This window comes from Pyrgilauda ruficollis, unplaced genomic scaffold, assembly GCF_017590135.1.
Source record: "Pyrgilauda ruficollis isolate IOZ18807 unplaced genomic scaffold, ASM1759013v1 scaffold9, whole genome shotgun sequence".
NCBI lineage: Eukaryota > Metazoa > Chordata > Aves > Passeriformes > Passeridae > Pyrgilauda > Pyrgilauda ruficollis.
The window spans coordinates 5,225,460-5,240,512 of NW_024531043.1; the positions used below are offsets into that span (position 1 = coordinate 5,225,460).

The following is a 15,053-nucleotide window of genomic DNA, read 5'->3' on the forward strand; positions in this document are numbered from 1 at the left end:
TCTCTAATCTTCCTCTCTGTCTTGAGCCTGTTTGTTCCACTGTCCACCAGAACCATTGGGCACAGGGGACTGTCACACTGCCTGGGCAGGGCTGTGCTCCTGAGGAGAAATAACTGACCCTTCTAGTATCACCCCTCTCCCTCTCTAGGCTCCCTGACCTAGGCAGGAGCACTGAGTCAGCCATACTCAGTCTAATTAAACATGGGTGAAACCAGACAGATCTCCTGCTCTGGGAGCAGCTACAACTATGGCTGGTTCCAGCAGAAGGTCCCTGGCACTGCCCCTGTCACTGTGATCTATCTTAATGATAAGAGACCCTCAGACATCCCTTAACAGTTCTCTGGTTCCATATCCAACTCCACAGGCACATTAACCATCTCTGGGTTCCAAGCCGAGGATGAAGCTGTCTATTTCTGTGGTGCCTTGGACAGCAACAGCTCTCCTGGTCAAGGTCCATGGCACATCAGTGTGAGGTCATGGAACTGACGGGATTGCACCATAGCCTGGGCCCCTGCTCCTCTTCAGTGCTCACCCACAGCTCAGGTGCCATGAGTCATTCTGACTGGAGGGCAGAGGGGGCATGTTCCCCTGCCCAGGCTGATCTGCGCTCCTGGAACACTGACTGACCCCCATTTTCTCCCCTCTCTTCTCTCCCTCTCTAGGTTCCTTGGTCCAGGCAGCAATGAGTCAGCCATCCTCACTGTCAGCCAAGGTGAGAGACACGGTCAGGATCACCTGCTCTGGGGGTAGCAGCAGCAGCGACTATGCCTGGTTCCAGCAGAAGGTCCCTGGCACTGGCCCTGTCACTGTGATCTACAACAGTAACCAGAGACCCTCGGACATCCCTTCGCGATTCTCCGGATCCTATTCCAGCTCCACAGCCACGTTAACCATCACTGGGGTCCAAGCCGAGGACGAGGCTGTCTATTTCTGTGGTGGCTGGGACAGCAGCAGTGGCAGCTGGTATGGTGATAAAGAGACAGGTGGAAATGAGGTACAGAGGAGTTAAAGATGGAGTTTCTCTGTCCCCTCTCTCAGGGCTGAGCAGGCCTGTGGGCTTGATGCAGCTTCATGTGCCCCCTCCATGACCACTGGCTCTGAATGGCCTCCTGCTTGCCTCATGCTGTGCACAAGGAGGCCCTGGGGCTCTGCAGTGCCTGGCATTGCCATGTCCTCAGCCCCACCACCTCATTCTGCTGCCAGCCACATCCTTATGCTCTGCCAGGTCTCTTCATGGGGCCCTAGCCTTGAGCTCAGGCCTTGGGCTTTGTCTGAAACACTGATCCCTCCATTCCCTCAGGACTTTTTGGCACAGGAACCCTGTCCTGTGTCAGAGAGGGCTGTCCTGGGGTACACACTGGTCCAGGCAGCATCTCTCAGTCAGCTGTCCGAGGTGTCAGCCAGTCTGGAAGAGACTTTCAAGATCAGTAGCAGTGGCAATGCTTGGTCCCAGCAGAAGTCCCTGTCACTGTGAACTACGATAGCAGGAGAAGATCCACAGTGGTGCTGGCCCCTGCCAGCTCAGGGCTGATGCACACTCATCTCTGGTGACAGGGCGACACCGTCAGGATCACCTGCTCTGGTAGCAGCTACAGCTATGGCTGGCACCCGCAGTGCCCCTGTCACTGTGATCTACTACAGTGACAAGAGACCCTCGGACATCCCTTCGCGATTCTCCGGATCCAAGTCCGGCTCCACTGGCACGTTAACCATCACTGGGGTCCAAGCCGAGGACGAGGCTGTCTATTTCTGTGGTAGCGCTGACAGCAGCAGTGGCAGCAGCTATGGTGTGTGGTGACCATGAGAAAGAGAAAGTGACAGAGACTCAAAATGCAGAGGAAAGATTTTGGCTCTTCTCCCTCTTTGCAGCTCTTGGTGTAGCTGTGTCCCCCACAGCCTCTTGATGCTGATGACCATGTGCTCCTATGCTGCCAGAGCTGCTTCTGTGCAGCCATTTGCCATGGGCTGGGCTCTGCCTCTGGAATGTGCTTGTGACCATGTCCCTGTCTGTTCTGTCCAAGACTGTTGCATTCCTTGTAATCTTGTCTAGGCAGGCCTGTGCTCCTGGGACACTGACTGACCCCCTTCTTCTCCCCTCTCTTCTCTCCCTCTCCAGGTTCCCTGGTCCAGGCAGCACTAATTCAGCCGCCATCCTTGCTGCCAGCCAGCATGGAAGGGACTGTCAGGATCTCCTGCTCTGGGGGCAGCAGCAGCTATGGCTATGGCTGGTACCAGCAGAAGGTCCCTGGCACTGGCCCTGTCACTGTGATCTATAGCAGTGACAAGAGACCCTCGGACATCCCTTCGCGATTCTCCGGCTCTGGGGGCACGTTAACCATCACTGGGGTCCAAGCCGAGGACGAGGCTGTCTATTTCTGTGGTGGCTGGGATAGCAGTGCTGGTCAGGATTGAGGTTCCCTGCAGGATGGTTGTTGTTGACCATGGATGCTGGAGGATGCAGTTTCTGAGGAATGACTGAGGCTTGACAACTGCAGTTTACAGGGATGGTTTTGTAGATTGATAGTGCACAAGAAGCCCCTGGCTTTAGGGATCCCTGGTGGGACCAACACCCTATTCTACCATCTGGACATTTGGCCACCACCATGTCAGGTGTAACTCATCATATATCTGGCCGATTTTCCACAGTAGTTGAAATGTGGCATGGAAAGAATCCCCTAATGAAGGAGCTGAGTGGGAGCTGGGGAAAGATGTTCCTGTCTTGTGAATGGAGTCTAAATTTCATGGAGGAGCCATGGCCCAGACATGTGGTGGCTTAAAAACTAGACAAGTTACACAGCACAGCCTAAACAAGGATGGCGACATGGAGCTGGTGGGACTGCACCATGGCCTGGGGCCCTCCCCTACTCACGGTGTTCACCTACAGCTCAGGTGCCATGGCCAAAGTCACTGTGCCTGGACAGGGCTTCTGTATGCAGGGCACATCCTGCTGCTCTGGAAAAGCTGTGTTCCTGGGGCGCACAATGATCTCCTTCTTCTCCCCTCTCTTTTCTCCCTCTGCAGGTTCCCTGGTCCAGGCAGCATCACTGAGTCAGCCACCCGAGATGTCAGCCAAGGTGGGAGACACCGTCAGGATCACCTGCTCTGGGGGTAGCAGCAACTATTATGGCTGGTTCCAGCAGAAGGGTCCTGGCACTGGCCCTGTCACTGTGATCTATGGGGATAGCAGCAGACCCTCGGACATCCCTTCGCGATTCTCCGGTTCTGCCTCCGGCTCCACGGGCACGTTAACCATCACTGGGGTCCAAGCCGAGGACGAGGCTGTCTATTTCTGTGGTAGCAGGGACAGCAGCAGCTATGCTGGTGAAGTGATAAAGACAGAAGAATTAAAAGCATAGATTTTCCGTCCTTCTCATGGCCAAGCAGAGTTGTGGATGTGGGGCTGGGGCAGGTTTATGTCTCCTCTGCATGACCATAGCTATGAATACCATTTTTTGTCTCAGAGAACAGAATTTTGTGGCTGGGGACCATTGTCCTCACTTCTACAAAACTCATGGTGTAGCTGTGTTCCACACCTCACTGCCTCTTGCTACTGATAACCACATCCACCTTCCTCTGCCAGAGCTGACTCTCTGCTGAGATGCCTTGGCCTGGGCTCTACTCCTCAAATATGCTCTTGGCTGTGTCTGGGTTCATTCTCCTCTGATTGTGGCATTCCCTGTAACCTTGGTCCACAGGCATGTCTGTTCTCCTGGGGCACTGACTGACCCCCTCTCCTCCTCTTTCTCCTCTCCCTCTCCATGTTCCCTGGTCCAGGCAGCAGCAGTGACTCAGCCATCCTCGATGTCAGCCAAGGTGGGAGACACCGTCAGGATCACCTGCTCTGGAGCTAGCAGCAGCTGGTATGGCTGGTACCAGCAGAAGGTCCCTGGCACTGCCCCTGTCACTGTGATCTACGATAACACCAACAGACCCTCGGACATCCCTTCGCGATTCTCCGGATCCTTGTCCGGCTCCACGGCCACGTTAACCATCACTGGGGTCCAAGCCGAGGACGAGGCTGTCTATTTCTGTGGTAGCAGGGACAGCAGCAGCTATGCTGGTGAAGTGATAAAGACAGAAGAATTAAAAGCATAGATTTTCCGTCCTTCTCATGGCCAAGCAGAGTTGTGGATGTGGGGCTGGGGCAGGTTTATGTCTCCTCTGCATGACCATAGCTATGAATACCATTTTTTGTCTCAGAGAACAGAATTTTGTGGCTGGGGACCATTGTCCTCACTTCTACAAAACTCATGGTGTAGCTGTGTTCCACACCTCACTGCCTCTTGCTACTGTTAACCACATCCACCTTCATCTGCCAGAGCTGACTCTCTGCTGAGATGCCTTAGCCTGGGCTCTACTCCTCAAATATGTTCTTGGCTGTGTCTGGGTTCATTCTCCTCTGATTGTGGCATTCCCTGTAACCTTGGTCCACAGGCAGGTCTGTTCTCCTGGGACACTGACTGACCCCCTCTCCTCCTCTTTCTCCTCTCCCTCTCCATGTTCCCTGGTCCAGGCAGCAGCAGTGACTCAGCCATCCTCGATGTCAGCCAAGGTGGGAGACACCGTCAGGATCACCTGCTCTGGAGCTAGCAGCAGCTGGTATGGCTGGTACCAGCAGAAGGTCCCTGGCACTGCCCCTGTCACTGTGATCTACGATAACACCAACAGACCCTCGGACATCCCTTCGCGATTCTCCGGATCCTTGTCCGGCTCCACGGCCACGTTAACCATCACTGGGGTCCAAGCCGAGGACGAGGCTGTCTATTTCTGTGGTGGTGGTGACAGCAGTGTTGCTCAGGCTCTTGGTGATGGTGGGGTAATTTTTTTACTCCTCTTGATTGCTGAACCTTTCCCTTTGTGAGGAAGAGTTTCAGAGCATAGGCAGTTCCTACCCTTTGTGCCTGCAGCTATTTTGGCTCTTGTTTTACCAGGTCTTGTCTGCAGTTCTGTCCTCATGCCACATCCTGTCTCGTGGCCGTAGTGTGTTGAAGATGTCCCCATTACTTTGTCATGCATTATAACCACACAGAGCTTATCACTGCCTAGGGACACCCTGCCTTGCAGTCCCTGGCTGCTGGCTTGGATGTACTTCCTGTTGGTCCATGGGCTGGGATGTCTCCAACTGCCCCAGATGCTGGGTGTCCACAGCAGGCCATGTCCCCAGGCTGTCCAGCCTCAGTCCCTGGGATGAGGAGTGCCCTAAGGGGCAGTGGGCAGGGAGAGGTTTCAGGCTCTGGCTACAGCAATCCCACAGGAGTGCCCGGGGTGGGGATTGCACACAGGGTATCCCACATGTGTCTGAAGGTGGAATTGTCCCATTACTGTTCCCCTGCCTGGGGAGGGCTGTGCTCCTGTGCCACTAACTGGCTGCCTCTTCTCCCCTCTCTCCTTTCCCTCTCCAGGTTCCCTGGTCCAGGCAGCAGCAGTGACTCAGCCATCCGCAGTGTCAGCCAAGGTGGGAGACACAGTCAGGAATCACCTGCTCTGGGGGTGGCAGCTACTATGGCTGGTATCAGCAGAAAGTCCCTGGCACTGGCCCTGTCACTGTGATCTATGAAAACAACAAGAGACCCTCGGACATCCCTTCGCGATTCTCCGGATCCCAGTCTGGCTCCACGGCCACATTAACCATCGCTGGGGTCCAAGCCGAGGATGAGGCTGTCTATTTCTGTGGTGGTGATGACAGCAGCGGTAGTGGCTATGGTGTATAGTGACAACAAAAAGTAGGAAGTGAGAATTCCAAGCATTTCCAGACTCCAAAACTAAAGAAAATATTTCAGCCGTCCTCCCTTTTGGCTGGCTGTGGGGTAGGTTCCTGTCCCCTGTGTACAGCAAGGGCTACAAATGTCCTTCTTTCACTGCCCCACAGAACTGGGGGTTCTCTTGTTCTCCACCATGTTTGAAGGTCATTGTCCTTGTCCCTGCAAAGATCAGTGTGGCTTTATCCCCCAACGCATCACATCTTGCTACAGATGACCATGTCCTCCTCCTGCTGCCTCTGTGCTGGGGTGCCTTGGGCCCTGTCACTCTGATCTATGGCAGCAACAACAGACCCTCGGACATCCCTTCGCGATTCTCTGGATCCTGGTCCAGCTCCACGGGCACGTTAACCATCACTGGGGTCCAAGCCGAGGACGAGGCTGTCTATTTCTGTGGTAACTGGGACAGCAGCAGTACTGATGATGATGAGTAATGGGGAAGTGAGACACAGAAACCAGTGTCAGGAGAGGAAGGTTTTGAGCCATTTTTTCTCATGGACAAACAAAGCTGTGATAGTGGAGTTGAGGCAGGTTCCTGTCCCCTGCCTAAGCACATGAATGTGCATGACAAGTCCCCATAGGAGGGGACTCTTTCCCCTGTCCCCATAATAGGAATTCCACTGCCTCATCTCCAGCCCTGTTGCCTTTTGCTTCAGGCTGCTCCCTCCTGCTGCTGCAGCTGCTACTGCTGAAGCTGCTTCTCCTGCATTGCCCTGGGTCAGGCTGGGCCCTGATTCCCCCATGTTTCTGTAGCCATGACCACGTCCCTTTCCCTCAGAGGGTGATGTTCTATTGCTCTGCTGCTGCCAGCTCTCCTTCCAGGGCCATGGGTCTCTAATCTTCCTCTCTGTCTTGAGCCTGTTTGTCCCACTGTGGCATGAGGACCATGGGCACAGGAGGCTGTCATACTGCCTGGGTGTGGATGTGCTCCCAGGGCGATGGCTCACCCCATCTTATTGCCTTTCACCTCTCCCTCTCCAGGCTCCCTGGTACAGTCTGTGATCCTTGGTGCCAGCTAACCTGGGACAAACTGTCTGGGTGATATGCTCTGGGAGCAACAATGAGTATGGCTGGTACCAGCAGAAGGTCCCTGGCACTGCCCCTGTCACTGTGATCTACTGGGATGACGCAAGACCCTCGGACATTCCTTTGTGATTCTCTGGTTGTGTGTCTGGCTCCAGAGGGTCACTGGTGTTCAAGCTGAGGGCAAGGCTGTCTGCTGCTGTGGCAGCTTCAACAGCAGCAGTGCTGATCTCATGGTGACACTGTCCCACAGGCAAGCGAGATCTTGAGTGTCAAAAAGGCTGGGTTTTGTGCCTCATTCCACTCCACCAGGCATGAGCACCTCTCCAGCTTTGGGAATTTTCCATTCCCTTTCCTTTTCATTCCATTCCATTCCCTTTCCATGTCTCAGGGCTGTGACTCTGAGCATGATGTGGCACTGGAGATGGTTTCCCAGAGAAGTTGTGAATGACCCATCCCTGGAAGTGTTCAAGGCAAGGTTGGATGAAACTTTGAGCAACCTGGTCTAGTGAAAGGTGTCCCTGCCCAAAGCAGCAGTGTTGATGGTATTTAATGTCCCTTCCAACTCAAACCATTCCATGATTCTATGGCTATGTTCCCAGTGGCTGGGTGCTGGTGCTGCAGAAGCCCTGACCTGGGCTCATCCTCACTGCCCAATACCCATGTAAGGGGCAGAGGAGTCTAGGACAATGTTAGGAGCTGCAGCCAGTGGAGCTGCCCAAGAACAACTTTGCTACATACCTGCTCCACAGTCGGAGTCCTGCCCAGGGCCTGGCAGCATTGCAGCTGCCCTGGCAGCTCAGGACTGGGCATGTGGGCATTTGCCAGGAGCCTTGGATGCTCTTGCTGGGCATGGAGAGCTTGTGCCACAGCCCATGGCTCTCACATGGCTCTGGCTTAGCTGTCCCCAGTGTCCATGTGCCTGTAGCAAAACACCTTGAACTGCTGCAGGGGCAGCAACAATGCTTATGGCTGGTTCCAGCAGAAGGTCCCTGGCACTGGCCCTGTCACTGTGATCTACAACAATAACAACAGACCCTCGGACATCCCTTCGCGATTCTCCGCATCCACCTCCGGCTCCACGAACACGTTAACCATCACTGGGGTCCAAGCCGAGGACGAGGCTGTCTATTTCTGTGGTGGTGAGGACAGCAGCAGTGCTTCCACAGTGGAGTGCAGTAGTTGGGGAAGTGATGCAAAAACCTCCCGCTATTGCAAGTATCATTCAGGAGTCTCTGCTGTGCCTGCTTGATGGGGGTCAGGACCCACCATGGCCCTGCCCTTGCTGCCCTGCACTGAATGTGGCTGTGCCTGGTGTCTCAGCCTGGCACTCCCTCAAAGCCCCACGTCCCTGCCCATTCCCTGGCACTCTGGGAGGGGGTATGTAGCACTTGGAAACACACTCACCTCCATGGCCACATTTACCCATGGCTGGGTCCAAGCAGAGGAGGAGGAGAAGCAGGAGGAGGCTCTCTCTCTTCTGGCTGGTACACCAGTGGTGATCAGGGCCATGGTAACTCCCAGACCAGGAAAAGGGCCACACAGGCTCACTGTTGCCCCAGTGGGGTGCCCTCGGGTGCTGCCTGAAGCTGCCCGGGCACAACATGGAGCAGCATCTGTGCCTGTGTGGCAGTTCCTGCTATGGGACACATGCTGTGCTCCAGCAGGTCCCCTCCATACCACTCACAGGGAGATAGCCCTGCAGCCCTGCCCTGCCCATACCAGCCAGGCTCCTGGTGCCCTTGGCACCCTGGGGGCAGCATAGTCGGGGACAGGGAGGGTCCTGGGGGAGAGGGAATTTCCTGGGATGCAGCCACTCTTTGTCTGGGTTGGGACTGCCAAAGACAGCCATGATCCCTGTGCCCTGAGTTGGAGCAGGACTGACCAGGAGCTGTCCCAGCTCTGGCTACGGCGCACTAGCACACTGGGCTCATGATCAGCTAATGGGGAGGCATTGCTGGACCTGGCTCAGTGCTGGCCTGCTCCCATTGTTCTGGGGTGTGAATGCCTGGGAAGAGCAAAGGTCTTGGTCTTGAGTGATGGATCTCAGCTGTCAGAGGAAGAGCCAGGGCACAAAAGCAGGAGAGCAAAGGGGTACTTTACAGGCCTGGAACACCCATGGGAGCAAAAATGCCAAAAATTATTTGGGGGATGGTGGAGCTTGGCATTGTTCCAGTCCCATCACTGGGAGCTGCAGGTACTCCTGTATGCCCATGCCACAGCGCCCAGCTCCCCCTTCCTTAGGCACTGCCGCCACTCAGCCTGGTGTGAGGACAGGGGGGTCAATGCTGTGGGTTTCAGGCTCAGAGCTGGGGGGTGTCTCTGCTTTGTGTCTGGGGACAAGCTCTGCTACATCTGGGGTGGTGGGGCTGGGTGTGGAGCAGGGAGGGATGTGCGGAGAGAGGCGCGGGCAGGATCCGGCCGTGACCGCAGGGTCGGATTTGCATGGAGGGGACGTGTCCTGGGCGGGCGGGGGCTTAAAAAGGAGTCAGGGTCCACGGCACAGCCCCATCATTCTGGGGACGCTGAGCCGGTGGGACTGAACCATGGCCTGGGCCCCTCTTCTCTTCGTGGTGCTCGCCCACAGCACAGGTGCCATGGCCAACTTGCTGAGCCAGGATGGGGCCTTTGGGCACAGGGATCCCATCCTGCTGCCCAGGCAGGCCTGTGCTCCTGGGACACTGACTGACCCCCTTCTTCTCCCCTCTCTTCTCTCCCTCTCCAGGTTCCCTGGTCCAGGCAGCGCTGACTCAGCCATCCGAGATATCGGCCAAGGTCGGCGACACCGTCAGGATCACCTGCTCTGGTAGCAGCTACAGCTATGGCTGGTACCAGCAGAAGGTCCCTGGCACTGCCCCTGTCACTGTGATCTACTACAATGACAAGAGACCCTCGGACATCCCTTCGCGATTCTCCGGATCCAAGTCCGGCTCCACTGGCACGTTAACCATCACTGGGGTCCAAGCCGAGGACGAGGCTGTCTATTTCTGTGGTAGCTATGACAGCAGCAGTACTACTGCACCGTGACACAGAGCAATGGGGAAGTGGTACAAAAACGTCCTGCCTCAGCTTACCCTTGGAGCCCCAAGATTGTGCCCATCCTCTGTCATTTGAGGAAGTTATGACCTCCCAGCAACCCTGTCATGGCCCAGGGTCTCCCAGGCAGATTTGTCCTTCCACTGTTCCCCTGACCAGAGAGGGCCATGCTCCAGGTGACTGGCTGATCCCCTTCTTCTTTTCTGCCTCCTTTCCCTCTCTCCATGTTCCCTGATCCAGGCAGTGCTCTGTCAGCTGACACAATGCTTGGTGTCAGCATTGTGGGACAAACCATCAAAGTCATCTGCTCCAGGGATGGCAGCAGCCGTGACTGGTATCAACCTAAGTTTCCTGGCTGTGCCTGTGTCATTGGGATCTACTACAATGACTTGGGACCCCAGCCGTCCCTTTGGGTTTCTCCAGATGCCAGCCCAGCTCCATGAGCACAGTAACCATCTCTGGGGTCCAAGCCCAGGACAAGGCTGTTCTGTTAATGTGGTAGTTACCAAAATGGCAGTGATGATGTTCTCATGGTGAAACGGAGCAATGGGGATGGGATACAAAGTCTTCCTGCCATGGCAAGGGCCTTTTAGGAGCCTCTGCTGTCCCTGTTTGGTGAGGCAGGTCCCTGGCACAGCCCTGCCTTTTTCTGCCCTGTGATGAATGTGGCTGTTTCCACTGACACAGCTCCATCCTTACAGCCCTCTCCTTGTCATTTGTGGATGAGAGCAGATAGGATAGAACTGAACAGACCATTTCAGATGGAAGAGGCCTTCAATGATCACACAGTTCAACTGCATGGCCTGCACATCACTTCAGGGATGACAAAAATGTAGGGCATTTTCCAAGTGCCTGTATAACGCTTGCAGGCCTGGGATATCATCCAGCTCTGTGCTCCAGAGCCAAGATTCTCCTGGTCTCCCTGGCTGGTGCCCAGGGTCCTACTGATGCCTCCCAGCCCAGCTGTGCCAGGAGCCTCTGGACCATTACCACAGTGAGCATAGACCTCTGGAAACAAAGGAGTTAAAGATGGAGTTTCTCTGTCCCCTCTCTCAGGGCTGAGCAGGCCTGTGGGCTTGATGCAGCTTCATGTGCCCCCTCCATGACCACTGGCTCTGAATGGCCTCCTGCTTGCCTCATGCTGTGCACAAGGAGGCCCTGGGGCTCTGCAGTGCCTGGCATTGCCATGTCCTCAGCCCCACCACCTCATTCTGCTGCCAGCCACATCCTTATGCTCTGCCAGGTCTCTTCATGGGGCCCTAGCCTTGAGCTCAGGCCTTGGGCTTTGTCTGAAACACTGATCCCTCCATTCCCTCAGGACTTTTTGGCACAGGAACCCTGTCCTGTGTCAGAGAGGACTGTCCTGGGGCACAGACTGACACCCCTCTTCTCCCCTCTCCCTCTCTACATTCCCTGGTCCAGGCAGCAACTCAGAGTCAGCCATCTGAGGTGTCAGCCAGCCTGGGAGAGACTTTCAAGATCTCCTGCTCTGATGGCAATGCCAAAAGCTCCTTCAGCAGCACCCTGCTGCATCCAGCACAGCCTCTGTCCTCCTCCATGCCTCTCTCCAAGGAGAGCAGGACTGAAGAGCTGAAAACTGTCCCCCTCTTATCCTCCCACAAAATGAAACCGAAACCCCTGAGCCTGAGAAATGCTCAGAAAATGATCATCCACAGTAGAGGGCAGTGGCTTCAGCTAAATGCTTTGCATATACAATTTCAGTGATGTTTTTTCTTTTTTGGATAGTTTCAGACTTTGCACAAAAGCATAAACCTTCTCAGAGGCAAAGCAAACCACTGAAAGAGAAAGTGTTTCAAACCACAAAGTCTTCGAAGTATTACCTGTTTTACAATGAACTATTTATAGAGTTCCTGTGACTCAGGAAGTTCACTGACTCTGCCTCTTTCTAGAACCACTAGCACAAACCACATCATTTGAAAATCTGTGGGTTCAATTTACGTTGGTGCTGTTGGCATTCAGTGGTCCAAGCTGAGCACTGAATCTGCCAATCTGTGGGATTGGCACCACACTGTAAAAACATTTTTCAAAGAAGCAGCCAAGACTTTACAGGGAAATTTGAAGTTAATTGGTTTTAGCTGAAACCCATTCTGGCTCACCCCTTCCTTGGCTATCTCAGCTCTGTGTAGGCATCTCCACCTCTTGCCTTTCCATATATTTAGGGTAAATATTAATACAAATAAGTTGCCTGCAGAGACCTTCAGCTATTAGCTCCATTGCTGGTGGTGGGAGCTGCACTGAAGAGCCCAGCCAGGACCAAAACTCCACAGGTACAGCTGCGCCCACACCTTCATCCTGCTGTGTCCACCGTGCCATCTCCATCCCATCACCTTCATTCCACTGCACCCACTGGGATGTTTCCAGACCATCCTCTCCATCCTCCCACATCCATGGGGTCCAGGACTGCTCTGCCATGAGGCAGGAGGTTTTAGTATGGCCCTGTGTCACTGTGTGGTGTATTCGGGGCCGGGACGACGTTGACCGTCGCAGGTGAGTCGCCGACTTCCCCTCGGTCTTTCCTTTCCCACCGCGTATATATATATATATATATACATATATATATGTATATATATATAAAATAAATCTTTTTTTATATATATGAGATACAGAAATGCATAAATATTCATGTTAAATGCATTTTATATAACTATACATCTATTCATATGATATGGACTACCTATCTATGTATATTGTACACTTTATATATATTATGTATATTAGCTGTATATATCTATCATATGTAATACATATATGCACATATATGTGCATATAATGTATATAAAACATATATACAAGCATATATGAGATATATGTGTATTGACCCTTTCCCACCGCGGAATTTTGACATTTTGTCGATTTTTGGTGATTTGGGGTTTTTTCTCGGACTTGGCGCCAGGCTGGGGTCTGCCGCCCGTTTGGGGCCAGGCACTAAGCCCGGCCTTGGGGCTCTGTCTCGTCCCTGCGGACTCCGACGGCTCTGTGCGCGCCGCGGAGAATCAGGGCGTATTTTCTTAATCGAAAAGTCTTAAAATTTTGTCCAGGAAATGTGTCTGAGGTCTCAGGGGGAAGGAAACTCAAGTTTAGGTCCCTAAAATATGTGATTTTTGTCTTTGTCAAAGAAATTTGTTAGTCTAAAGTCTAAGTCCTCAACTCTTAGTCCTGAGGACTAAGTCTGTCACCCCTGGTGAGGGGCAGGGGCTCTTCTGCGGGGTCCCATGGCCAGGGGTGCAGGTGCTGTGAAAGGACAGCCTCTCCTCGGCTCTGAGCAGCCCACAGTCATCCTGACTTCGTGTTAAAACGTCCCTGGAATCTTAGACAAAAGATTCCAGGAGTATCTTAAAGAGCCCATTGTCCAGGTAAGACATGTCAAAAATGGAGATTATTGGGCTGAAAATGCTGCCAGAAATGTCGTTTGTCTGTCTTTGTCTAATTTTTTAAAGAATTTGGTGAAAAATACCAATTTGAACCAAATTACTCAGGGCTAAGATCAAGAAAAATGTTCTTTGGTCATTTCTTCATCAAAAAGTATTTAATGATGGAGTAGTCTTGGTTTTCAAATGGAGATAGAGATAGAAATAGAGGTGAAGATAGAAATAGAAACACTGCACATTGTAGGAGGCAGCAGAACCACACCAGAAACGTATTTTTTCCATCTTCCTTTGGTGATTTTTAGTAGTAGTTTTTCAGAGACAAAAATGTCTGAAAGCAGAACTGGACAGAAAACAGGATGGTTGGTCTGTGAAATTTTAGGTTTTTTAAGAAAAATGCCTTGCAAAAGGAAAGAAATGGCTTTATGGTTAGTAGTAGTTTTTCAGAGACAAAAATGTCTGAAAGCAGAACTGGGCAGAAAACAGGATGGTTTGTCTGTGAAATTTTGGGTTTTTTAAGAAAAATACCTTGCAAAAGGAAAGAAATGGCTTCATGGCAAAAAAAATTAAGATTCAATTTTATATATATATATATATATATATACATATATATATGTATATATATATAAAATAAATCTTTTTTTATATATATGAGATACAGAAATGCATAAATATTCATGTTAAATGCATTTTATATAACTATACATCTATTCATATGATATGGACTACCTATCTATGTATATTGTACACTTTATATATATTATGTATATTAGCTGTATATATCTATCATATGTAATACATATATGCACATATATGTGCATATAATGTATATAAAACATATATACAAGCATATATGAGATATATGTGTATTGACACACATATATGCATATATATATATATATATATATCCCAAATTTAAATACATTACGGTTATGAGTGATAAGCTCTGGCTGTGGGGAAAGTGGGGAGTTTCTGGGTAGGGTCAGCAGGGCAGGCTGGGGGACAGGGCCCTCTCTGACCCTGTACCATTCTTGTCCCTCGCAGGCCAGCCCCAGGTTGCTCCCACCGTCCACCTCTTCCCGCCATCCTCCGAGGAGATGGAGTCACAGGGCAAAGCCACCCTGGTGTGCCTGATGGAGAACTTCTACCCACGCAGTGTGACGGTGGAATGGGTGGCTGATGGCAACACCATCACCAGTGGTGTGCAGACCAGCCAGCCCCAGCAGCAGAGCAACAGCCAGTACATGGCCAGCAGTTACCTGTCGATGGAGGCCACCACGTGGCAGAAATACAATTCTGTCTCGTGCAAGGTCAGGCACGTGGCTGGAAACGTGGAGAAGACCGTGAGCAGATCCGAGTGCTACTAACCTGCCCCGCCGGCCTTTGCTGGCTCCCTCCCTCCTCCCCACTTCTGGGAACAGCGGCTCCCCTGCCGCAGATGTCTCTGCCCGTCCCCTGCTCCTGTCCCCCACTGTGAGTGTCACACAAATAAACACCGACACTGAACTAGCGCTGGCTCAGCATCCCTGTCTCTGTGTCCTTCCAATGCGCCGCTCCCGGCTCGGCCTTGCATCAGCCCCGTGGCCCCAGCAGGGAGGGTGGGGTGGGAACACCTACATGTGTGCACACACACTCATATTGCAGGGGCTCTGCCAAGATTTTGCTCGACCCTGGGGACCCCAATGAAACCCCCTGGCACTGCCAAGACAGGGAATGAGCAGCCTGGGGCACAGCCTGCACTAAGCCCCCGTGCACTCATTGAACACACGGCCCTGGCTGTGCCATCCTCGACCCTTGTTTGTGTTCCTCTGGGTGCCAGCTGCCTTGCAGGCACATGTGGCCAGTGGTG

The 15,053-nt window shown here is 52.7% G+C and overlaps 2 gene segments (V, D, J or C); both read left to right on the top strand.

Moving 5' to 3' along the window:
• Window positions 1–2,843: 2,843 nt before the first annotated feature.
• Window positions 2,844–3,356, top strand: LOC121365155. The segment is given in 2 exon segments: window positions 2,844–2,889; window positions 3,022–3,356. Coding segments are annotated over 2 exon segments (381 nt in total).
• A 1,169-nt stretch (window positions 3,357–4,525) lies between these two features.
• On the top strand, window positions 4,526–14,727 carry LOC121364891. The segment is given in 4 exon segments: window positions 4,526–4,756; window positions 9,759–9,792; window positions 12,288–12,326; window positions 14,249–14,727. Coding segments are annotated over 4 exon segments (612 nt in total).
• The last annotated feature ends 326 nt before the right edge of the window (window positions 14,728–15,053 follow it).